The sequence below is a fragment of the Ciconia boyciana genome, chromosome 14 (assembly GCF_034638445.1).
Source record: "Ciconia boyciana chromosome 14, ASM3463844v1, whole genome shotgun sequence".
Taxonomy (NCBI): Eukaryota; Metazoa; Chordata; class Aves; order Ciconiiformes; family Ciconiidae; genus Ciconia; species Ciconia boyciana.
Genome location: NC_132947.1, coordinates 4,065,859 through 4,092,216, shown reverse-complemented (window position 1 = coordinate 4,092,216; position 26,358 = coordinate 4,065,859). Strand labels below are relative to the sequence as shown.

The 26,358-nt window shown below is 49.6% G+C and overlaps 1 protein-coding gene across 3 annotated transcripts in view; it reads right to left on the bottom strand.

The window, feature by feature from the left end:
* LAMA5 (laminin subunit alpha 5) overlaps window positions 1–26,358 on the bottom strand; it is a 96,688-nt gene that overhangs the window by 53,479 nt on the left and 16,851 nt on the right. For all 3 annotated transcript variants that reach the window (XM_072878768.1, XM_072878769.1, XM_072878770.1), the window contains exon 3: window positions 593–710. In XM_072878768.1, coding sequence (XP_072734869.1) covers window positions 593–710 — 118 coding nt within the window. The remainder of the gene's footprint in view (window positions 1–592; window positions 711–26,358) is intronic.

The window sequence follows — 26,358 nt, the reverse complement described above, 5'->3', positions numbered from 1 at the left end:
CTCCCATCCCACCTTGCACATCGGCAGGACAACGGTTCCCTGCCCTGCACAGGCTGTATCCGATCCCAGGTAATGGGGAAGTGCAAGGGGACCATTTTCTGCCTCCAGACTTTTCTGTTACAGCAGCCACTTGGAAGCAAGTCACTGGCTTGCTTCTGGAGGAGCTGAAATACGCCAGTCTGGATATGGTACAGGGCAGAGAGACAGAGGAGGGCAGGCAGGAGATGATGGGAAATGTCATGTTCCAGAACTAGATCAGCAACGCCTAACCATTGACACTGGTGCCAACTCTGGCATCCACAGAGCTTTGTGTGGGCACCAATGACAATACTTTAAAAAGCACATTTAACCCCAGACAGCAAAAAAGTTCTCCTGCTCGGAGGATGACCGCAACTTCACACAGCTGCCCTAATCTGAGCTTCAACTCTTGCAGCCTTATTGGGAAGAAGAAACAGAGGACATGTACCACATCACAGTGATGACACAGAAACAACTCCAAACTCAGCCCAGTACTTGTGCAAAGAGCTGTCTTCACTGTGGCCTCGCTACCTCGCACTAAGCTGCAGCTCTCTTGTAACACTGCCATACTTACAGGCAAAATACTGCCAGGGCTTGTAGGTAAGGCCGAAGTCAGTAGATCGCTCCAGCACCCAGAGGTCAGGGCGAGGGGAATTGGCAAATTTGATCAGGACATATGCCACGTGGAAGAGCTGAAAGAAAGGAACACAGAGTTAGTTGGCTGCTTGAGGCGTCAGGAAAACCAGAGAGAGCTTAGTGGGATCCAAGCTGAATAAACGAGCTGGCACTTTGTAGATCCTGCTGCTCACAAGCAGCCTGTGGAGTAAAATCATCCGTATCTAAAAGGATCGTGATACGACACGGCTGCTGGAGAGAGCCAGATTAGGGAGCTCAGCTCCCACCAGTCCAAATGCAAACAAAACACAGACTTTGTGGCTACACGCTGTACTCGGGATATTGTGCTGGGCGACACCTTAGACTTAGCCTCGACCAAAGCAGGAGGCACTATAAACCAGTGCCACTGCCCTATCAAAGCCCTACCGAGAGGATCTCATCCTGGCTTGGCAAGGCAAAGGTTTAGCCCCCACCACCAAGCTCTGCAAGGTGATCACGAAAAGCTGCTAAGTGCTACAAAGCTGTTCTAGGGGACTTGGCTTTTGGGCTGTTCTTGGGGTAACAGGTAACACCCTGGACTGCCAGCCTGGAAACATCCGACTGCACCTCACACACAGTATCAAAAAATCCTTTCTTTTTTTTTTTTTTTAAAGGGTCTCTACTTGTCAGCCCTGCTTCACCCACACAACCTGTGTTTTTAAGTTGGTTGCAGAAAAGCCCCAGCACAGCTCTTCTTCCCCAGGTGCGGCAGGGAGGGGAGAGCAGGAGACCCACTTGGCTTCAGCATAGCTCTAACACTGGCCTGCTCCCATTTGTCTGGACACTGACGTGTGCACACACACCCTTGCCAAGAATAAAATAATCGTACTCTTTTAAAGAGCTAAAATGTCAGTGCTAGAGAGAAACAAAAGTCCCAGCAGAATTTCCCTTCCCCGGCTGGCACGGGCTCGCTCCAAGAATCCCCACTCCATCATCCTGTCACAAAGTGATATTTAAAGGCAAATAAAGTTCTCTTATCAGAGAAAATTCCTAACGTCAAAAACAACCCAAAAGGGAGTTTAGTGCTTGAAAAGCAGAGATTTATAGCTCAGGGGTCCCTCCTCATACAAAGCTGGTGCTGCGTGAGCGTACGTCCCCCAAAGACTAACAGGTACCCAGAGGGACACCCTCTGCAAGGGGAGGAAAAGGACGGCTCCATGCCCATCTCCGCCTGCCCGCCCCAGCCATAACCAGCTGCAGGAGGGCCAGAGCAGCAGCCTGCACCTCAGCCCTGCCCCAGCCACACACATCGCTGAGCCAGAGGGCGAGTATTAATAATAACATGCCTCAAAAATAGCCCTGACAATCCATAGAAGACTTTTTAAAGGGAAAAAGAGACAAGGAAGAGGCATTTAAATCTACCTAGTTATCCATAAAGCACGTGCCTTGCTATGGTGATTCAGACAAGGGGGTCTGAGTGCTGTTGTGTGGGTATGGAGCAAGAGGACGGGTGCAGCCCTGCGGATTGGCACCGGCTCAGTCTCCACCTCAGCAAGAGACACCAGCAAAAACTTCCTCAGGCTCCTGCCGGACACTCCTCGGGCTCCAAGACAGCCTCTCCTCCACTTATCAGGCATTGCTCTGGTTCCCACCACAGGCTGGTGGCACCTGAACTTACACCTGGGTGTAGGTTAGGGAGGCTCAAGAGAGATGCTCAGGAAGGAGTGAATTAGATCCAGCTGGGAAAGCAGCAGGATCCTGAGGCACACCAAGTCAGACGCCATTCTCCAGCTGTGAAGGGGCAGGAGGGTGGTATTTGTCACCATTCTCAGGGTTTGCACTGGTAAGGACTGGTGCCATCCAAAATGAAGAAATCACAGTGGTCACCCAACACAGTTCCCTGCTGCCAAAAGACTTGCAAGTCCAATCAAGGGAGAAACAGCCATCCTTTTCAAGTTGCTAAAAACTAAAGAAAAACAGACCTAAATGCTGCCTTAATTCCCCCTTACAACCTATGTGTTGTCAAGGCATACGAGACCAAGGTTTTCTAGAGGAGCACCATTTTCTGCCCACTTACCCTCTCAGCAGAGCTGTTATTTGTTAGTGAAGCCCACGGGGCTTCAGCTCAGGCAGCTGCTTTCTCTGCAGGACCAGTTCTCACAGCTTAACATCTGCCTCTTAGCCTGGGAACAGTGCTGAGTACCAGCCAGTGAAGTTATACCTTCCCTCCACTGTAAATCCTCCTCTGGCTTTATTCTATAGGGAATAAATTAATGCTCTGGCTGGAATGTGGCATAGCTTTTAGCTGGACAAAATTAACTGCGGCTCCAGCGTACCCTGCGCCTCTTCTGGTCTCAGGCACTGGAAGAGCCGATGGGCTGCAAAAGGGATAACCCGCCTTTTCACACCGAAACACAAAACAAAGCACTGCTAAAACAAAGCAATATCGCAAACCCGAGCACAACAGCACCATTTGGGGTTACACGTTCGATTGACTACTCTGGTGCTAACGCCATCCCTGGGGTCTGCCTTGAGAGCTACCAGACCTCTGTGGCTCTAGGAGACACCTCATGCACATAACTCTGTGCCTCTGAAAATACGGTCGTTACCTGAGACAGACCTTGGTATAGGACTGTGTTCCTCCATGATAAAGCCTTAAAACTGATAGACAGCAGCAAAAGCAAGAGAACCAAAAGAGAAGTAGGCAGGAATGAGGGAAAACAAGGAAGAAACAACAGCTCAGGCTGGTGGTCTTTGCAGGCAAGCTGCAGGCAGGAGCCGTGCAGGAGGCAGCATCGTCAGTTCAGCTAGAGAGGCATTTTGGTGTGAAACCTCTGGAGAACAGTAAGAAGAACAGTGCCTGCCTCGTACTGTGGGGGAAGGATGACTGTCAAATAAAACAGCCTAACCCAAACATCAGGAATGTCTATTTTAAACCAGGGAATTTGGTGACTGATTTTGGGGTACCCAGCTTGAAGTGATGGGAAGCACCTGATAGTGAAAGGAGCCACAATGTAAAACCCCCTCGGCCGCCTTTAATGCATCTTAGTGAAAACCACCAGCCAGGTCTGCAGGACGCACTCGGAGCATCCCTCGACCCAGAGGATAGACCGCTTTCACAGAAGCGCTGGGTAGTTTTACTCAAGGCACATCTAAATTGCTTTGAGACCCATAGAGGAAAGATGTTTTCCAAAAGGTCATCTCTTTTTAGTGCTTTCAAAGAGCAGAACGTGCATTTCTGTCCTCACACTTATGGGGAAATGCTCCAAATGAACAGCAACCACAAACATAAAATCAGAAATAAGGCATATCCTTATCTTCTGCATTTATCTTTTTGCAAAGACAGCCAGCTACGAGTTTATAGTCAGTAAATCCCACAGAGTTTCTGTGGGGTCCTCCTCGCTGTCCAGTTTCATGCTGGAAAGAAATGTTCCTAATTAAATGTCCTCGAGTCCAAACTCCTCGCACACTTCTAGCTCTCAGAAGCCCTCTCCCTCTGGAGAGCATGGGTTACGATCCAGTCAAACTGGTGCATGGTGAAAGTTGGTTTTTGCATAAACACTGAGACTTCACTCAAAAACAAGCCTAGGGCTCAGTGCTTTATAAAGTGAAAAAAACAGCCAAAAAAAGAACTAGTGCTGCCGGTTGCAAGCCCCGGCGTAAGCGCTCCTGGAACAGGGGAGTGGCAGGGTCGGGCAGCGCGCAGGCTCGTGACCCGTACGAGTCCTCTCTAACCGAAAGATGTAGCTGGTATCAGTACATTTTAAGTCATGGGAGACGGGGGTTTGCGCGCGGACACACACGTACACGCGTTGGGCACCGGGGAGAACCGTGCCCATGCTTGCTGGGGGCTCTCCAAAAGCCCAGTCCCACTCCTTACTGGCAGGGTTAAATATCCAAGACCAGGGCTAGCATGCTAAATTTTTTTCTTTTATTGGTGCTTTTCACAGGAAAGAACAAGAACCTCTGAGTTCTTGCTGGATCAGCCGCAGTATCCCAGCTGAAGCCCAGTTCAGATATTGCTACGTGCTCCTGCTCTCAAAGCCAAACATGACTCCTCTGCTCCATACCCAACCCCATCCTTAGCACCGCTGCGCGCTGTTAGACTGCTGCTCAATTTCATTCCAGTCATGACCGCAATTTTGGGACACAAAGCAGCCAGCCAACACTGCACACCCACTCCCCTCTAGCATGTACGGGTCAGGGTCATTCCTGCATGGAGCACAGAAAATATTCAGGAGCCTGTGACTGCAGGGAACCAACCCTGGAACAGGATCCACACCCTGGTATTCAGAGGGATTTTTGTCAAATCTGGCGAGTCCCCTGCCCCTCCATCCGATGTCCTTATCTTGCAGAATCACAGCCTGACGGAAAAAATAAAGGCGGATGGCCTGCTTCAAGTGTATATGCTGAGAAAACTGAGATATATACAAAGATATATACAAAGACGGAGCAGTAGCTCTAAAAATAGAGCTGGCAGAAAAGCCAGACTTTTCATTCCATGTTTAGTTCCAGTACAGTTCTGCCCAACCAACATTGCAAGAGAAATGGTCCGGTTTTTTTCCAAAGCCTTTATTTAGCTCCTATTATCAGTCAGATGAATAAAAACCTCTATGCTCCCAGCCTCTTAGGCAATTTTTTTCCCCTTCTCCATGGAGGAAGGAGGTGAGGCACCAGATTTGGTGCACACACTTGTCTCCAGGCAAGCAGATCCCTTGCTCTCACCACCTCTGAAAGCACGCCAGGTACAACTCAACCCCCGACCAGCGCCTGGGATTTCATGAAACGAGTTTTCAGCCAGGAAATTCTGACAGGAGTATTTTAATTAGCAACCAACTTTCTTTGAAAATAGTAACATCCCTACATCTAGCTGATGTTGCTGTTAGTGGTTTTGAAGCATGTTTCCTTAGTAACAATCACTTGTGGCTGCCCCAGTGCCTGGAAGGAGGGAGCAAGTCCCAGAGCCAGGAGAGGAAGATGGAGATTAGGGCATTGCCTCCATCTCCCACCCGCTCCATCCCTTTGTATGTTTGGATAGTGGGCAGCTTTATCCAGCACCAAAATCCCATGACAATATAATTCTGATTACCGCCCAGTGTGACAGTGCAAAGATTTGAAGAGTAAAACCAGGACCCAGAGGGGCAAAGAGAAACTCAGCTGCTTTTGGAGCAGCACATTCTCTGTCCATCCATCCATCCATCCATCCTCCTGCATAGGCAGCACACAATGGCAAACCTGGACATTTATCCTCTATTCTCTCCCTCGAGACACTGATTTCAGTTTTCCAGTCCTGGGAGGCACATGTGGAAACAAGACAGCAAGCTGGACCCAGCCACATCCCACGTTTCTCTGGTGAGGGATTTTTGGTGAAGTCTCAATGATATTCCTCCAAGGTGCCACAAAGCCATACAGTAACATTTAATAAGCAAAATAAATCTTCACATTGCTGTAATATTGGCAACTACATTTTGACAAACAGTAAGAGAGGCCCTTTTTTGGTCCTCTGACAAAAAGGTACGAGCAGACTACGCTGGCTGGGAGCTACGTGCAGCTCTACTCCCAGCCCCGGAGTGCGCAGGAGTAGTTTATATAGTAAACCACTCTCTAATTTTCTGCAGGACAGATTTATTACCTTTGGCGTTGACTTATTAAAATAGCACCATGTAAAAACAAAGCAGTTCATCTCTTCCTAACCGCTACTAAATATCCCCGTGGAGCGTGTGTGTGGATAGCATTACCAGCGCTGCCGTATTCCTGCTTGGGATTTCCTGGAAGGATCGGATGGGCCAGGCGAGCAGGTGTGGCTCAATGGCCCAGCGCACGGGCAATAAATCCCACTCTTAAGGGCCACATGAGGCCTCTTGGGTACATGCGACGCAGCCAGGAGCGGTGGTCAGCCCAAAGGGCTCCAGCACATGCACAGCAGGCACCTGCGGCATTTTGGGGCATACTGCACCCTGGTCTGGGTCACTCACTGCAGCTCCAGACAGCCCCAAAACCTAGACCGAAGCAGAGAAGGCAGAGAAATCCCAGATGAACCATTTCAAACAGGCATCATTGCAGAGCAACTATGGAAAGCCGTGGGGTTTTTTTTAATTATTTTTTTTTTCTTTTTCCCCCAGAGCCTTCAAAAGCGACCGATGCTTTTGCTTCCTCCCAAGCCCATCCATCCCCATGGCACTGCCTTGGTCCAACGCTGCAGCCACAAGCCCACCTGGAAAAGGTGGCAGAGGCCAGAGCCTGGATGGGGTTATCTGTCCACAGCCCCAGGGAAAAGCAGCTCCCCAGGAGCACAGGTCACCTCTGCCGCCGCTCGGGCACCAGCGTTCAGGCAAGCGCCTGCCCAGCTACCGTGGGCACAGCGAGCACTCGTCAGGCTTGGAAACGCTCGGCAGCACTGGCACCGCATCTGCTCTTCCCAGCAGTGGCAGAAACTAAAGCTAATAAGCTGTCAAGCCTCTTCGTGCACCTTTTATCCCTGCAAACAACTGTGTGGAAGGTGAAGAAGCCCTAGAAAGCCAGAGAGCTTCTGACTTGCTTTGAATTTTCATAGGTCAGTGCTCTGCCCCTTTTGCATCTTTTGCCGGTAATCATTTATTCTCATTGAAGCAATGGATTTACTCATTAACAGCCTGACTGTCCCTCTGCTGAGCTTCTGCTGTCCTACAGCAGATTTATTTCTTCCTAGCCTATACATCAGAGTCCTTTATTAAAATCTCTCACATTTAGCTGCTGCTAAGTATGCGTCTTCCTTTTATTTCCAAACACACAAGAACTATTTCAACCCTTTCAGGCAGCAAAAAAAGGTGCTTTCCCTCCAAGCAGGCGTGGATTTTTACCCCGTCATTTTTAAATAAAATATTTAAAAATATTAAAATAATAATAAAATATTAATAATAAAAATAATAAAATAATAATAAAATATTAAAAATATTAAAGTCCCTGAGACCAAACAAACTGCTCCCCAAAAAGCACAAAAGTTAGTGTTTGAAAGATGGGTGTGTACAGAAACACACACTTTGCCCCCATTTCCCTCTTTTGCTCACAGCACCTCCTGCCTCGTTCTTGTATGTCTGTGTGTCAAGTCCTCACTCCTAAAAATGACATTTTTTCCGAATTATTCACGCAGGGTTACGGGGTTCTGAATGAGAAGCTCCCATATGCTTGTATCCCAAGATTTTGATGGCCGAGGTTTAGAAACAGCCACCCATCCCCTTTCACCGTTTGCAGTCTGTTGCAACTCATCACACCCATGGCTCAGAAACCCTTCAGGGTGCCCCACACCTCTCGGAGAGAAACCAGAGCTGCCTGCCCCGGTAGGCAGGTTAGCGCTTGTCTTCCTCCAGAAAGTCTGGGACAAGGCAGAGGCTTGGGGACAGCAGCGCCCTGGCTTCCCGGAGCCCGCAGCTGCTCCAGGAGGTGAGGGCCAGCCCCTGCCTGGCCCGGGCCATGCACCAGAGAGCCAGAGCCCTGGGCAGACCCAAGCCTGAGATACCTGGGGGAGAGGACAGAGCTGCAAAGCCGTACCTATTCAAACATCTCTGCAAGGACTGGGGAGCGAGGCGAGCACTGAGACTCGGGGACAGGAAAGGGACTGAGTTTTGCACCAACCTGGTTTCAAATTCTTCTCTCAAAACTCAAGGGTTTTATTGAGAGAGATCAAAGAAAACACTCTCCTGGAAACCACAGATTTGGAACTACCAGCCAGTGTGAAACCTGCTCAGTGTCATAACTAACAGCAACAGCAACCCAATGTTTTACAATGTTATTTTCTAAACAGCGCCTGTTCCCTTTCTAAGCGGCTTAGCTTAGGTGAACAGCTGATAGAGCATTTTCCACAAAGGATTTTTTCTTTAAACACCACTTCTGAGACAGATTTGGCTCGTTCACTAATTTCACACACAGCCCTGCTTTATCTTCACAGCATCCTCCTGTGCAAGTCGTCCCTCCCCAGCCAGCGCTATACACGCCTTCTGCCAAAAATCCTTGGGGGACCAAATCCACAGCACTTGGCGCAAGCCAGGGCAGAGCAGTGCCATCACTTGTGGCTTGGTGAGCCTGCACAGTGCTGAACTGAAGATTTAGATAGCCAAGTTTTAGAAATGGCCACCAAAAGGGCAGCAGCAAGAGCCTAATATGCAGCAGGTTCAGCTGGCTGACGCTAAGGAGAGAGGCACGGAGGAGTATGGGCAGCTTGTGGGGTTTGGGGAGCATCCCGTTAAATCCCTGCCTGCCTGGAGCTGCAAACAGCAAGTGCCACACAGCTACCCGTGCAGCGTTCAGGGGACGCCGACACACCAACCTGTCCACACTCAAACACAAGCTTGTGCTTAAACCCCAGCAAGTGGGGTCCCTCCTGAATTCAGCGTCAGCCCCTTCTGTGTTTGCCCAACAGCCACCCAAGCGTCACTTACTGGAGCCAGACGTGCCCAAGGCGGGCGTAGGTAACCGGAGGCGTCACCGCAGAGCAAAGCGCGGTCAGGACAGAAGGGGATGGCTGGAATTCCTCGGGATGAGGCTTCAGTCACTTACAGATAACGACTTCGCCCACACTAAGCTTTCACTGTGCATTAGGAGATACCCCGCACTTGGCTGAGAGGGCCTTTGCACTTTCTAGGTTGCTGAGAGAAGTGTAAAGTAACCCCTTAGAGACAAGACTTAAATATTTGTCTTTTAGCCCAAACTTGAACTAGGACACCCTCAGGGAAGGGCTAAGTGGACTCTCCTGCCACCACAATGCAGACGGCCCATAAAGGGGGACAAACGCTGGCCCCCAAGGCCAGCCCAGCCTAGCCCAGGAGCAGGCTGAGGCCACAGAACATGGAGAGGAGCGGGTGCCCCGACCACGAGGACTGCAACCCTCCCCAGTTGCTTTAATCCTCTTGCAAACACCGGCAGAAGCCCAGCACAGTCACGGCTGTAAAGATGCCCTTAAAACTTCCTAATGCTTCAGAGATAGGACACGGTAACTATATTCAGGATTTCAGATTCTCAGACTATTTACCTTGAGGTGTCCATTGTCTTAGAGGAAGCTTCTGGGAATGTTTTTTGGGAGTTGGGTGTTCTGGGAAAATACCTGAATCACAGTTAGTCTCTGGCAGGATTAGCAGCAGTTCATACCAGGGCCTTCCTCCCAGTAAAATATGGTATTACTTGAACTGAGGGGTAAGGGAAAAAAGTGACTCGAAGAAAAATGGAAAATGAACATCACTCTCTGGGCTCACGGAGGCACAAGGCGCACTAATGCATAGGTGTCGATGGCCCCCCCGTGAAGTAACGGGTGCTTGTGCCGTGCTGCCTGATGTGCAGAAGAGAAGCAGCCAAACTGCCTGCAAGGAGCTTCGCGTGGACAGGTGAGCAACGAGCAGATGCCCCAGAAAGACTTGGTATTGGAGAGGAATTTAACTGGAAACCACTCAAATCCAGACAGCTAAATAAATCCAGCCACCTACATGATGATGGCTTTGAGCAGGAAAAAAATACCACGTTGTTCTTGGGGCTGATTTTCAAAGGCCCTTGGTCCACTGCCTTAACTCTCCTGCCTTGAACTAACAGGAGTTTGCAACTAATTTTAGCAAAATGAAAACTATACCAGCAAAACTCTAGTAATCCCAAAACATACAGAAAAATGTGCTTTTCTATAAATAGAAAAATCAGGGAGTTCCTGCTTGCTAATACTAACTGGTGTGCTTGCATCCTAAATTTGAAATTGCTAAGAAAAAGCATGACTCGAGGCATGTAATCTGACAGCAGTTATTTGAGACAGCAAGAAGCATTAGTCTCTTCAGGGAGCTGTCAGTTCACACATAGGGAGAATATTTTTTTTTGGTAACTAATGGGAAAGAACTGACTCAGTTTTTAATGCCAGCTAGACTTCAAGAGCCTAATGGAAAAAAAAAAATCTCCTTGGAGTGCCCCACCCTACCACGGCTAATTTTAGACAACGAGCACATCTCTGGCCTGGGTGGACATGGCCAGTCCCCATGCCCAGGATGAAGGGCTCAGCGCCTCACAGTGAGCTCCAGTATGGCACTGCTCTGCAAATAAACCCTTTAATTTGGTTTATTAGGTGAATTTAGTAGTGAAGGTGAATAAACCTTCACTCGGCATCCGTCCAGGTCATTCTCCAATGCTGCCATCCATGTGGACAACCTCCCTCAAGAGCAGCTCACCCCAGCGCCGCCTTTGCTCAGGGAACAATCTTACACCGACATTTCAAATAACATCAACTGGTTGCTTTGTGAAGGAGGACTCAAACAACGGACAATACACACATATGAAGGAGACGATGGCACAGTATGTTGCCACAACCTCTCTCCACATGGCTATAAACCCAATCTATCCGTTACTTCTTTTGTGCAGAGGGGAGAAGGTCCAACTTTAGAGAAAAACCTGTCCCTCTTTTCTTCCCCAGTGACTGACCATCTCTGCACAACTAGCACGGCTGGGAGGAGAGCCCAGCCCAGGCCCTACCTACTGCCAAACTGCGCCAGCGGCTGTAGATACAGCCTGTAAGGCATCCCTGGGCATCCGCTCCTGGGACAGAGAGAGAATGGGCTTGAAGTCAAGAGCTGTAATACTTTTAGTAACGATGGCCCTGCCTGGTACCTCCTGTTTATCAACGTGCAGTCTAACGGGGTAGAAACTATGACCTTGAGCACAAGGAAAAGAAAGAATCCCATTAAAAGACCATGTTCATCTCTCTACCAGCCAAGGACAACATCGCCACGAAAGGATTTCACCAAGAGTTTGCCACTCAGAGCTCGGCACTGCTCCCGATCTTTCTCAATTCCTCCGAGTATAATTTAACAGCTCTCAGTTAATTTGGTTAACTGTTCACCCAGCTGCATGTGTACTGAGACACAGAGAATAAAGCATCCACAGTCACGGACTGTTTGCTTTTAAAACATATAGAAGGAATCCGTGACTTTGGCAGCAATCGCAATGAAAGCAAGTCATTAAAACATGGCACATTCCAGACCCAGATGTATGGGCACAGCTGTGAGAAAGCGCAGGTCCGTGGTCCAGCGCAGCAGAGCTCAAAGCCTCTGGTGTACTTGGGTCCTCCAGGCTCTGCCTATGCTGCAGCCCGTTCTCCGTGAACCTTCCTGGGAGGAGGCTGGGGAGGGCAGATGGGCTCCTCTGCACGGCTCTGCTGATTCCCACCCTTGCAAGCCACCACCAGTTCGGGCAGGCACAATACAGCTTGCAAGATGCAAAGTGTTTGTGTCCTTACAAACAGAAGTCAAGGCAAAGCCTCAATGGATTTGCGAGCAGAGCTGCCTCCCCCGAGCCAAATCTCCCACACAACCAAGCAGGAATTTCAGCGTGCACTGGGCCAAAATTCCTCAACTTCCTCCAAACAGCAAACAGCTCCTCGCTAAGAAATCTGGTCTGACCTTCCATACCACTTCATTTCTTCTGCTCCACAATTAAAAAGCAGCAGCAGCAGCACAGCCCAGCCCAGCCATCAATTTTTGCACAATTTCTGTATGGAAACAGTGTGGGCCACTGAAGATCAGCTTGGGAGTGCTGAAGTAAATCGCTGCGTAGCATAGTAGGTGGCACCTATGTTGTACTGCTGGTGTCTAAGCTCAGCGAACACTGTTTGTGGTTATATTACACCCCGAGAAAGATGGGGTGCTTACCAATGCACAATCGCTGAAGGCATTTCAAGCCAAGCAAAGAAATCAGCACAGTCAGAAAGAAGAGTCTGCCTGGTTCTCAGTTTGGGTCCAAACTGAGCAGGAAGGTAGATAGCCCAAGCTCACTCTCAAGCTCCTATGAGATGAAAATTGCTGAGCATTACAAAACCATCCTTTGAGAAAGGTTTTGGTTTGAAACCCCGTGGAGCCGGCATGACCCTGCAACCAGTTCCTGTAGCTCATTGTATCTCCCCGTCATCGCTCTGCCTTCAACACCTCCCGAACTCAGACAGTTAAGAGAAAGAAACCTGCAATGCAGACAGGCAGGAGACCTCTCTCCATTGGGGTAACAAATCCCTAACGATACAACGCTGACTTCCCAACAAGCTGGGGTGGGAGGGTGGAAAATCAAGACAAAATGCACAGTGATGAATTTCTCTTCTTTGTAGAAGTGCCAGACATGGCAAGATGGATTCATGGAACAAGAATGCAGGGGAGGAAAGCCTGAGGAGGGTACACAAGAGACCTTGTGATTTCGGCCAGGTATAAGAGCAAAATCCTTTAAATGGACTAAGATTTAAAAAAAAGTGAAATAATATACATGATGTCACACAGCTCTGAACATAATGATCTAACAGGTGGTTCAAGTTAAACTAGAAGCTGTTTCAGGTACATCACGAGCCAAGCTGGCTGTGCAGAGTGGTTGGTGAGAAAAGTAAGCAACCTGACTGGCAAGAAGTTTAGATTTCCTTGAACTTTCCAGTCTGCCAGTTCACCCGTATTCTCTGAAGTGCATTATCTCTGCTTGCAGGGTTTACTCCAGCCTTTTATTGTCATCTTATCTCCAGCCTCTTCCTGCCCCAGCTTCAAAAAGAACATTTAACATCACAGAACAATATGAATGAGCTAAAAGAAAAAGAGAAAGTGTATACATACACCAGTCCAAACCCTTCAGCAACCTGGCTATCCAGCACACTTGCAGAGGCAGGATGGGGTTTTGCATGCAGAGATGAGGAGAAGCAATCTCCCCTGGCTGATGAGGACAGGGTAACTACAGTGCCTTGAGCTCAGCTTGGTAAAGCGCTGCTCAAACCAGACCGACCTGTCTGCAGCCCATCACTAATCTCAAACTAGAGAGCATCCACTGGGTTCATGAGAGGAGGAGAAAAGGCACACACAGTCCAGCTACATTTGTGCCAGGACCATAAAACGTGGTGTACTCTTAGGTATGATGGACTAATTAAGCAGCCTACCTGCAATCCATGTTGCAACCCTTTTAGGACAACAACTGTGTAGCAGTTGATTCCTGCAGCTGTATTTGGGAGAGTGCACCGAAAAGTGTTTCCAAGGAGCTGGAGAAAACAACCTTCTCTGTCTGGCTGAGACAACCGTGTCCCAGCTACGTCCTTTTCTATGGACAACATGTATTCACGACTACTGGGAGAAAGCTCCATGCCTGTCAGACCAGCAAGACGGATCCCAGGGGGCCGGCAGCCCTCTCCCTTGATAGCACAGCAGGATGCACACGTCTGCAGGGGCACAGACCCACAGCAGCAGTCAGGCACCGACGAGACGCCTCGAAAGGCACCTGAGCTGCCCCACTCAGCAATGTGCAGGACAAGAAGCCCTGCAGCTCTTCTCCTCTGCCAGTTTTTTTTTTTTTAAAAAAAAAAAAAAAAAAAACACACACAACCCCCAAACCACCAAAAAACAAAGCCCCCAAACTCCCTGGTCCCAGCACCTCCTACATAGGCCAGGGTTCATGAGTCACAGCCACAACCAGAGCCCAGCCTGCCGCTATGGGATTTTTGCACAAGCCTGTATCTGCCCAGGAAGAGCGCGGTTATGACACCAGAGGCTCCATGCGAGACAAATGTAATCTCCTGAGATAAAGCTTGTCTGTGGTGAAAGGAAATTGGCTGCTTTGTTTCAAACCAGACCTCCGTTGTAAGTACCTTTTTGCATACACTTGCATCTCCTCCGCTAAGCTGCTTGGCCCCGTGGGTCAGCGCTGGGGCTCGTGCAACGGCAGAGCCCAAGAATAAATTACTGCAGCGGGCTCCCCGGCAGCACTGCCGGCAGCAGCGAGGGCTGCGGTCTTCTGTGAAACAGCCCTCCCTGGGACCGACTTAATTGGACCCTTTAGACTCGCTTCACATTTCCAAAAGAGGCCACGGTCTCCCATCACTATTTGCTCGTTGCAGAAGCAAACCCAGGAGCCCTATCTGTCGAAGCCCGATGCTAATGAAGACCAGTAACCAATTAGCAATCCCCCAACTGCCTCATCAGGGGCTTCCGAACCGTAGATGTGCTGTAGGGTGTTCACCTACTCTGGCTACACTGCAAGTCTCTTGCAAAGCAGCTTCAAGGTCATCTGGGCTATTCAAGTTTTGTGTTATTTTTAGGGCTCCGAATTATGTAGGGATATCCGGGAAGACTTCACAGATCTAGTCCAATTCCCACAAAGTTCGAGACCAAATTGCTCACAAACTCATTTTATCCTCAAGGGGTTTTTTCTTAATGTCTGGCTTATGCCCTCCTGCTTTTATTGGTATTTTAATCCTTTTAAAAAAAAATCTCATTAAACATGGTTTTAAAGGGAAAAATACGCTGCAGTCTTTGTGGGCAAAACAGATATTTTAAAGCATTTCCCACATTGGGAATGAAGGTCTAGAACATCTGAAAAGTCCATTCACATCCTGCATCTCCCATTACCTTTGGGCTGTTACCACAGAAAACAGGGGAGAGACAAAAAGTATAGAGATATCTTTAAAGGTGCATAGGCAGGAGAGAGCTCGATGGGTGATCTAAGCTTCCAGCTAGTCTTTGCAGAAAGGGCAGTTACAACACCACCCTTTGGTAACTTGCCCCGTCCGCAAGCAGCATTCACGTCCACTCCCACACGGGTACCTGCGGGCCTCCTTACGCGCCCGCACAACACACGGGCTGCGCGAGAGCTGTCCGTCCCAGCTGCAAACGGGGACCGCAGAGACCTGGGAGAAGCCTCAGCTCTGTGGCTCACCCACCTTCCCGCCTGCCGGGCTACTCCTTCCTTTCCTGCCTGAGAAATGCTTCAGCTGCATTTTCCCGCTCTGCTCTTTCTCTTTCAGTTATCTCGTCTCACAGTTGGGGCTTATGCTGGCTCACACTCCTTTGAATTTCAATCAGCCCATAGCAAAATTTTCCGTATTTTTTTCCTCTCACACCAAATTATCATTTACAGCATCAGACACTGCTGTTCTGCTCCAAGGGCTTATTCATGGATGTATCCCAATTATAACACCACTTTCAGCTGAGCCAATTTAGATAATAGGTTGCTGTTAACTAGATGACAGTCCTCTCTCTCCATCTCACACTGCCTTTCCAGGAAGATCCCCTCAGACCTAGACGCTGCCATTGCAGTCTCCTCTGTGCGAGCCCCAGCCAGATGCAGCGACTACAGGCAGCAACTCTTCCAGGTGCCCAAACTCATCTCCTCTAACTCCAGGCACCTTCTCAACCAAAGAGGGAAACTCTGTGCCAAACTTCGGCAACTTAATTACCTAAGATTAGTTGGGATAAGCACAAGGCAGCGTCCTGCAACCCTCCTATTTGTGGAAGCACCCTGGCCACGCTGACCTGGCCAAGATCACTAAAAGCATGCAAGCCGGAGCATCCTTGCTACGAGCAAAGGCAATGCTGGCAGAGGAGGGAATACTCCACAAAGCTGCAATTCACTCCTCCTCCTTTTAATCCAAAATAGCCCCATCACCAGCTCATGGGGCTCGCTCCAGGACCAAAGTGCTCTGGGGTCAGATGAGGAGAAAGGAGTCATAGACTGGAGACGGTCTGTGAAGGCAGCAGTGTGTTTGCTGAAAGTGGCAGCGCTGGAAGGTTAATGCAAAGGGGCTGCTACAGATTGCTAACGACTTCTGCTCTGGGGTTTTTTTTGTTTGAGTTGTTTTGTTTTTTTTAATTAATGCAAAGCTGCTTGAAGGCAGAACCAGACACTTGGTTACTGAATCTATACCCAAATAAAGTGACTGTGCACAGCCTGGGGACAGCTGATGTATTAAGGCAAGACCACAGCAGCTCCCCAGCCCGTTCATCACACTGGCGTTCGCTCCTCACTGCAGCCGGCTCGGCCTGCTGCATGCTGCTGTGCGGAAAACAAATGATACTAACTCACTTGTCTACAGCATATTATGTTTTGAAATATTTATTGCCACCCCAATCGGAAGAAAGATACATTTCTCTCTTGGACATAATGAAGAACACATTTCTAGTACTTAACAGCTGGAAGCTGGAAAGGTGGCCAAAGAAAATCCCTAACTGTAGGTTGTTTTTTTTTTTCCTTTAAAGTAAGCATCTGGAAAACTCGTTTACTGGGGAAGAGCAACCCTCCCAAACCAACCCCGGGAAAGAGTCAATTAAACTCGGTCACAATTCATGGGCAGGAGCTGATAAGATCATATCATGAGTGTGATATCAACAGCATGTTTTCTGTCTGCCCCTGGCAGCTCGACTCCAATAGGATGCAGAGAGGCCAATTTTACTTAATGAAATGCAGCAACTCCCCCAGGCAGAGATTTTCAGTATGGTTTCGATCAGCCACGGAAATATCAGGGAATTCTTTAATCTCCACCGCACATCTCTTCAGCCGATACACTCTGGGCAATGCTAACCCATTCCTGCCCCCCTGGGATGGCAAGCGAGCTCCCCTCCATCCCTTCAGCTTCAAGCTGTCCCTAGGAACAGCTCCTGCAGCCCAGGTCGGCATGAACACAGCAGAGAAGCACACAACCGGCACACATGCTTGCAAGCAAAATACTACTTTGTCCAGGCCAGACCCTTGTACTAACCCTTCCAGATGACCAGGGAACGCCTCTTCCTTTCCTTCTGCTGTTACACCATTGCTCTCTGCGCCTTGAGCGCACCCCAAGGTCTGCAGCCAGTCATTGATTAAATGTCACGGAGCAGCGAGAGGGAGCAGGGCTACACATTATTTGCTGACCCAGATCTGTGCCCTCCATCATGTCTGAATCACAGCAACTTAAAGCTGGTGCCAGGCTGCCCAAACCTGCCTCCGCTCTGGGCACCTCTGCCAGGGAGGCTACGGCAGGTCCTGCCAGATGGGTGCTCCCCGGGACAGCGCTTCTCATCCCCGTGCCCCCAGGAAAGCCCCGCTGTCAGACACACCGATTGCTTTTCCCAGAAGCACGAGCAGCGGACGAGAACAGAAAGGCTCTGCTTCGGACAGGCTGGCTGGGAAAATGTTTCTCCTCTAAATTTCATGACAGGTTCGAATTCTTTCAGAGGGAGGACTAATGTGGGGTTGTTTTTAAATATGCGTTGTGTTATTGTAAGTAATAACAGGAAATTAATGGCTCGCTATGTGGTGGGACAGAAGGCAGTCCCTCTGGGGCAGGCCGCTGACTGTCCCCACCATGGCTGTATCCTGCATGCTGGCTGCCACTGCTGGCTGCGTAGGGGAGCACTGCCGAAAGCACTGGCCACCCCTCAAAGGACCAGCAGCAGATACAAGGGAAGAGGGAAGGCACAATCCAGAGCCAAGCCTTCCCATGCACCCCATCCGACATGCTCTGTCTCCCATAGCTGTGGGGCAACTGAAGCCTAAAGCCTTTGTCTGGGTCTGTTTTATCTGCCCTGGACACCAAAGGCACTTCCAAAATGAACCATGCCACCTCTCCTGCTTTGGGGACAGGCAAAGAGACTCTCCCTCCCTTACTGGGTCCGCAGCTGCCACATACCAGCCACTGGGAGAAAAGCTGCTTCTGGCAAATGCAAGACATTTCTTTTTGAGAAACAGAGTCAGCTCACACTGTCTTCCAGCATTCAGTTATCTATCTCAGCAGGCAATCGGGCTTTGCCAGAACAAACAGGACATCAAATAAACAACGCATTAAGACGAAGCACGCTGCGGACACGTGCGGTCACTCTGGTCTCGAGCCCCAGTGGCTCCCGCGGCTCAGACATCTGCCATTGCTTTGCTCTGCTCACTGTAGAGCCCTGCTTTTCTCCAACCTGCCCCAGGGCTGCCTTGGGGGTACTTTGCTGCAGAAAGCGGGTCTTGCTGCTGACAGACAAGCCCAGCTCACACACAACAGCTTCACTTAGCTGAGGACTGACGCTTTCAACACACGTCCAGCTATCCTGGTCAGAAAGGTATCAGCACACAAAGAAGAGGCCAACGGCAAACAACATTACTCCTGTCAAGCGCTTCGAGCCAGCAGCAGCACTAATCCACCTGCTCACATTTTTAACATCGAATTTCTGGCCGATGAGGTATGCACAGGCCCCAGCAGCCAGGGATCAGAGGAAGAGGTGCAGCCCAAAACTTCTCAAGCCCAGCGGTGTGTTTCGGGTCATGCTTCTGACCTAGTTTCAAATCCAGGTGGTTTCTATTCGCGGGGAGCTGTGCCACGGCACCCGGCGGCGCTGCCGGCAACGCACCTGTCACCCCCTCTCCCTTTCAGCAACCTGACCCAGGCAGCTACGCCACGAATGTGCTCGCATCCTGTCCCGGCCCCGGGGACGCAGAGGCACGCGGGGCCTTCAGGAACACTGAACTGCACCAGGTCTCACTGCCAACGTGAGATGGAGACGTTGAGACGCGGGGAAAATAAACCCAAAGCTTTTCCAACACTGGCACCAAAGACAGTGTCCCAGTCTGCAAGGCAGCCGTCTCACGTTTCCTCCTTCCTGGTGGTGTAGGTACGCGATAACTGATTGGTCCCACCAGCGCAGAAATCCAAGCCCCTATCCCTGCTCCCTGCCCAGAAAATAGCATCACCAGGGGGATTTACTACCCCTCAACGCAAGAAAAAAAGGCAGCAATTCAAGTACTAGTTATGGATACAGCATAAGCACAGGATTATAAGCTCAGCATGCCCTGAACACCCGGCGCGTGTCCTCGCTGGAGAGGCATGGGACCACCAGGGCTGCAGGCAGAGGCAGCTCACCTCCGCCAGGCTCCAGGATTTGCTCTGCTGTTCGGGCAGGGACAGCGAAAGGGGCAGCCCGCAACCGCACGCAGGGAGGTGCACGCTACCCCGCGCTGCCGCTGACCGCCGCCTGTATCTGTACCGCTCCTCTGAGCCACGGAGCAAGAACGAAAGACAGGAGGCTGTTATTTTGGAACCGGCAGTAGCACGTCATGCTACTATGAGATTAACAAGAAGGTCTTAACGGCCTGGTGTGAATATCCCAAAACACCTTTAGAGCAGCTGCTGAGAGCAGCCATTTAACTTCTATCCTCTGCTGAACACTCGCAGTTCTTCTAGAAGCAGGGACCTTGCGAGTGCAATTTAGCATTGAATGCAGCACTGTGTATAACAGCAATATAAACACCGCGGGGTCAATAATAAGTGGCTGTAGGGAAGAAGTGGTATCCCTCAGCACGATGCACGCTAACCTGAGTGGGTTTGTCTCACAAGCCGTTACATAGCTGTACTTCGCAGTCCAAGGGAGGCCACTGTGCTGTATGGCTCTGCTCCCCCAGGGGAGATTTATAAATATTTTCCAGGATAAACATTTGTAAATAGCGTCTTTCAACTTGTCTGAGACCAGATTCTTGATCTCCTGTTTTCAAAGAGAGTCATCATCTTCAAAGGAGGGGAGGCAAAGCCATTCATGCAAACAGGGGAGCTACAGGCAATCCACACTGTTTGGCACTTGTCTCTCAAGCTGTTGTGGTGGGTGTTTATACTAGATGGTGTGTCTACCAGGCACAGCCAAAGCCTCCCCTGCAATGCCTCCCAGCACCATTCCCAGGCACAGGGTACGCTGCCCTGACAGCCTCTGGAAATCGGATCTGCCTGGGGAAACGCAATCACCTCCAATGCCTCTGCTGCTGAGGGACAGGGGTCACATTCTGCCAAGATCACAGCAAAGCAGGCTGGCATCTGACTCTGAGCCTCACGGTTCATGAAATCAATATAGGGGCCACGGTAGTAATTTCACCTCCTCTGCTCTTTGAAGAGTTCCCTCCCTTCCCCCTCTGCTGGCCATGACACTAGGCTCTGGGTGGTCCCTTCCAAGACCGTAAATTGGCTTGTTGAAAGCCTTAGCAAAAGAAAGGTCAGATGCCTTATAAACTGAGCAAAACCAATAGCGCTATGCAACAATTTGCATATTATTTGAAGGATATGCACGTCCACACAGCTGCTTGCACTGCAGCAGGCATCATACCTCATCCAGATGCACCCATGTTGCACAGGTTTCCCCCAAAACGGCACGTGAAGATGCAACTCTTAGCGCCATGCCCCAAACCTTCAACTCTGGCTACAGAACGGGGCAAAGGTGGTGTGAGTTGTGGAGCTGCTGCCCTTCACTGTGGATCATAAACCCCCATACAGAAAACAAACCTGCTGGGAAGCAGAGCTCAGGCTCTGCGCTCCCCAACTCAAAGGGTCAACAAGCAAGTAAGATGTCTGTGCAAGGAGCAGCCATAAAACCCACAGTCTTTTCTGCAGGTTCAACCACAAGAGGGCAACAGCATATACACACATGTGGACACACACCTGCACATACACACACATTGATCCAGATCCGGATTGATACAGAGCCTGGGGGCTGCCAGGAGGTGACTGCATGCTGCAAAGCCACTGCTGAACGCTTACTGTAGGAAAGGGAAGGAAAACACGGAAGCAACCGCAATACTTCTCATCAGACGCAGTAATTTCATGAGCTGGGCAGGACACCAGCCACACTGGCCCTGCAGACAGTGTTACACAACCAAAAGGCACAGCAGAGCGTGTGGGGCTGCCCAGCCCTGGCTTGGCTGGAGCCACTGACTGCACAGAGAGCAGAGTCCTGCCCCAGCACCTGGAGCACACCAAGCTGCACAAGTGCATACTGGTCCCACAAATGCTTACTGGTCCTACAGTCTGCCTGGAATTACAGAATCACAGAATCGTATAGGTTGGAAAAGACCTTTAAGATCATCAAGTCCAACCGTAAACCTAACGCTACCAAGACCACCACTATACCATGTCCCTAAGCACCTCATCCAAACGGCTTTTAAATACCTCCAGGGATGGGAGCACAACCACTTCCCTGGGCAGCCTGGTCCAGTGCTTGACAACGCTTTCAGTGAAGTAAAATTTCCTAATATCCAGTCTAAACCTCCCCTGGCGCAACTTGAGGCCATTTCCTCTCGTCCTATCACTTGTTACCTGGGAGAAGAGACCGACCCCACCTCTCTACAGCCTCCTTTCAGGCAGCTGTAGAGAGCAATGAGGTCTCCCCTCAGCCTCCTTTTCTCCAGGCTGCACAACCCCCGGTCCCTCAGCCGCTCCCCATCAGCCTTGTGCTCCAGACCCTTCCCCAGCTCCGTTGCCCTTCTCTGGACACGCTCCAGCCCCTCAATGTCTCTCTTGGAGTGAGGGGCCCAACACTGAACACAGCATTCAAGGTGCGGCACTGAAAGCACTTCCCAGAACTTCACAGTATCCTTATTCTGATGGTTGAAAAGAAGGACAAGGCAGAGACAAGGGGAGAGACAGCAGAGACAAGACCATACAGACACTTGCCTGCAACCTTCAAGCCAGTCTTCAGCTCCTTTCCATGAGCTGACACCCACATGAAAAACTGCAACTTTGTACTGCACCAACATGCTGCAAATCCTACTGCCTCAGACCCAAAAAAAGTGCTTTGCAAAAACCTCAACTGCCCAGCAATTCAGAAAAGCCAAGCTGTCCTATAGGTGCTCCTACTGCTCTCAGTCTTGCCTTTCGCTGTAAGCCATATATAGCATTACTGCAGGGCAAACATGCATTTACAGCTTGCTCAGCCCCTCCTGCTTCCCTGCTCCCACTGCCCAGCCCTGGGAAGGAACAGAGGTAAGGGGAGTGCTACAGAAAACACAAGGGCTTAAGAAAGCTGTGATTTAGTGGAGATAAAAGGTCTGGGTGTGTAAGCACACACCACTGAAAGACAGACCACTGCTGAAAGAAGGGAGGGCATGTGCGATGGCATGTGTCCAGGGTGGGGGCATAGCACAGGTATGTCATTTACTTGGGAGGTTAAAAACAAGTTTTTAGCAGTAGCTGCATTGTCATTCTCAGGGCACCGCAGTCTGATGCAATACATCCAACTGGCCTTCCATGGGAGCGGCTCTCTGCAGATGGCTCCCGGATGTCAGGGCAGCCCAGCGTGGGGCACAGAAGGGCCCCACAGCTCAAATGAGTGCCCTACTCCTCTGCCCCACGGCCTGGGATAACCACTTGAGCATTTCAGGCAAAAAGCAGCAAAGCGGGAAGCAAAGCCACGTGGGTCTTGCCTGCAGCACCCATCTACCCTCCCTGGAAGCAGACCTGTTTTTCTGCTGCGCAGGCTACACCTGCCTTCACCCTGGTTTGGGTGAGCAGCACGTGCTGGAAAAGGCTGGATTTCCAGCTGCGTTTGTCAGTGCAGGAGGTCCAGACCTGCCCTTTGCTCACATTAAAGGAGACACACAACTGACTCGCAATTTCTTTTCTTTCTTGTGCAGTCTGATCACCTCCAGGGAACAGTCTCCAGCGCTTCTGCTCATGGCATGAATTTAAGCCACACTCTGGATCACGAATGTGGTGGTAGAGACTGGGTGCTGGACTGGGGGAAGGAGAGCGCTGGTGTAAAACAGAGGGTGTAGAGCAGTATCCTCCTCCAGCTCACGTTGACGGCATTATGAACCCAGACTCACCAAAAGCTCCCAGCCTGCTGTTCTAACAGGCACCCCTCTGCAAAGACCCACTCCCAAAATTGTTTGAAATGGCTCATTGGCTGAAGCAGGCTAAGTTAATGCCAAAGTGGTGGAGGAATAAAATAAGGAATTAACTGGATAGAAAAGTCACATTTCCAAACAACATGGGACTTGCTGTATCGAGAGGCGATCCCATCTCTGCACCAAGCTCAGAGAGACAGAGGGCGTGTGCTAGAAACAAAACTGCAACGTTTGGGATCTGCAGAGCCCCAGTCCAGCTCCAGTCTCCTACCCAGTAAATCTGAACCAAGCATTTCAGCTGCCAGGCCCAGGGATAACGTACACCAGGAATGATATTTTGGTGTAGCCCTTGCTCTGAGCACACAATTCCCTAGGCTCCTTAATAAGACATATTAATTTTTCACACTGTTAAGAGGAAAGCAAACAGCTTAGGCATTTCTATTCCTACATTAGGCTCTCAACCACATTTGCTGCATATCTTATCAACACAGCTTAGCAGCTTTTCTAAGCTGTTTCAAGACTTTGGCCTTCAGAAACCTGGAAAGGGGGGTGGAAAAACACTCTATTCATACTTACCAAAGCATAGCACATTTTCAAGAGGACATTCCTACCATCCAGAGCAAACAAGTGTTCCCAATTGTACATTCTATGTGTTGTTTAAGTTACAGTAATACCAATCCAGGTTCACTGTGCAAGACAACTTAAATATTTTAGGAGTTCCTGGGCCAGTTTACAACTGAAATGGAGAAGCCAGACAAAAGAATACTTGTCTCCGTTTCAGAGAGCTTGCAGGATGGTTTACACCCAGAGTTTTACAAGCACAGCTACGTCAGCTAGGACCACAAGCTTGTTGGGATGGGCTCTCCAGAATGTGCTAGGAGCTGTACAAATCTGGGACCTGCTCCATGACTAGACATTCTAGGCCCTGCAGTACTAAAAATAATTGAAAAAAATACTATAGAAGAGCTATAGTAAGACCCTTTTTCAGTACTGACAAAGCCTTGCTGATTTGCTAAGTTTATTCAGGAAGTCCTTGGCCAAATCATAGACTGAAAAAAGAAACGAGTCCCCTTCCATAGGGTGCAAATAGGATTTTGTGCTTTAGGCACTAGATGAAACTTGCAACAGCTCCTGCTCTTTGTGTGGCCAACAGTGAATCAGATGTTTGTGAAGTTCCCAGCTTTCTGGGGGCCTGGGGCAGCGATGTAACAATCCCACCACAACACAGCATGCACACATAAATGCCACCTGATCCACTATGACAAACAGAAGTCAAATCTTCTGTCTTGCAGGGCACAGTGGGCAGAGCAAGGTGTTAGAGCATCAGCCCAGGTGCCAGCCCGCCACACCACCCGCTTCACCGAGGAAGAGCTGTCTCACCCTCTCTATACAGCCCATATCCCCATCGTCCCAGAGTCCTGGACATCATTGCTTTGGCCGTACCAAGGAGTTAAAACCCAGAACATACTTTCCTTGCCACCATCATTACAGCTCTGAATTTGTTACAAAAAGGCCTTCCGCAATCATAGCAAGGCTTGGGTTTCACCAAGAGCAGCCTCCAGCTACAACATGCTAAATGGTGCAGGGGCAACCATCTTCTTAACCACACAACTGAATTCTCCTAGAAAACCCAAGCCTGTCGCAAGCTCAGGTCTTAGTTTACCTTAAACCCCCCCACCCCCCGACCAATTTTAACCTTGACAAGGCACAACTTGTATGACTGTGACACAGCAATTTCCCATCAAAGAGAGGATTTCAGACCCAGCCTGTCTGTAGCCCACCCAGGTCTTCTCTTTCCTTGCATTTATGGGATTTAAAAAAAAAAAAAAAAATCCCAATGTCATGCATTTCACTTCCAGAGCTGCAGGAAATCCACTCCAAGTCACATGCCAGCTTCAGCTCCAAGGGTTTCCTTGGGCCGTCCTTTCAGCGACAAGGAGAACAAAGCAACCTTGGCAATGGGCCATGCTACAAGCAAATATTTCCCCCATTCCCTTGAATGGAGTGGACATCCTGTCACAAACCTGTGCGCATGGGAAGGGTGAGGAGGGGAAGGAAACGGAAGAGGATGAATTAGCTAAAAATTGGCACAAAGTGAGAGGTCTCAGCTTGCCACCAAAGCCACTGAAAGGCTTTTCATTTTAAATGGACAAATGCCAAAGATGAATGACTTGCACAAACCTCAGAGGAGGCCCAAGCTCTCTGGCACCAAAGAGTAGTATAGCTAAATCCTTCCTCCGTTGGATTTGGAAGAGGATATGGATGCTCCACAGCTCGGACACCTTATTTCTGTCTGCTTCTGACCCCAGTTCTAGGAGGTGGCAAATGCCATTTCCTTTCTGCTCTCCGTTCCCTGTCTTTCTTACTTCCATCTTGTCCATTCCCAGGGCCAAGCAGTGGTTTTGGAAGGTCCCTTTCTGGACCATTGTCAGCCAGTAGCTCCAGGTCCCACATGAACAGAGAAGGCCTGGCTCCAACAGGAGTAGTCTGCCTTGCACCACGTATTAGCTCCCTGCACCAAACCCGACTGAACCAGGCTTCCAGACATTTCAGCAACATTGCTTTTCTGTAATTCTTCTGCGTGGTTCCTGCAAACCTTGACAACACTGGGTTTAAAGCTATAGTTGTTAGCAGATTTCAACAAAGCCAAACCGAACACATGCAAGCAGGTTTATTCTTCTAAAAATCTGCGTTATAGCCATGCACTACGTTAGCATTTGTCAGCAAGTTTCCTCACCATGACACTGCCATTCAGGGCCAGGTTAGCTGACCCAACAGCAGTGCATACCAGGGCCACAGGGGGATTAACATTCCCAATGCCACTGCTAACACTAGCAGAGATCTGCAGCTACAGCATTTGCGCAGCAGTTCTTGCTGCTGTTCAGACATACAAGGCTCACAAGAACACAAGTTTTGTACTCACGATCCCCCAAGAGCCCCCTTGTATTTACAGTCCCATTTACAGAGACTTGAAGTAAGCCTACTCCAAGGCAGAAAGCAACGACTGGTAAAGAAAGAAAAAACCAAAACCCCATCCTGGAGTCCAGCCAAAATCTTCGTGCCCACTAAGTTTGGGTGGATGCAGACTTTGCAAAAGCCTGGAAAAGGATTAAGGAAGAGCTTTAGCAAACAGCCAGGACAACAACAGTGAAGTCACGATGAAGCCAGCGATACAGATTTCTGTTTGCAGTCATGAGTCTGTGTTTACAGTTTGCAACTATGTGCAAATACCAGAAAGCCATTCTTTTCGCCTTCCCATCAGGGCTTGGCATAATATGCATTTAACTAGATCCAAGAGATGCCTACAGCAGCATGCCAACTGTTTTTTGGTCACAGGGCATGCTCTGATCCACAGTGACGGGAACTCGTAGGAACCCATAAATAGAGCTCAGCTGA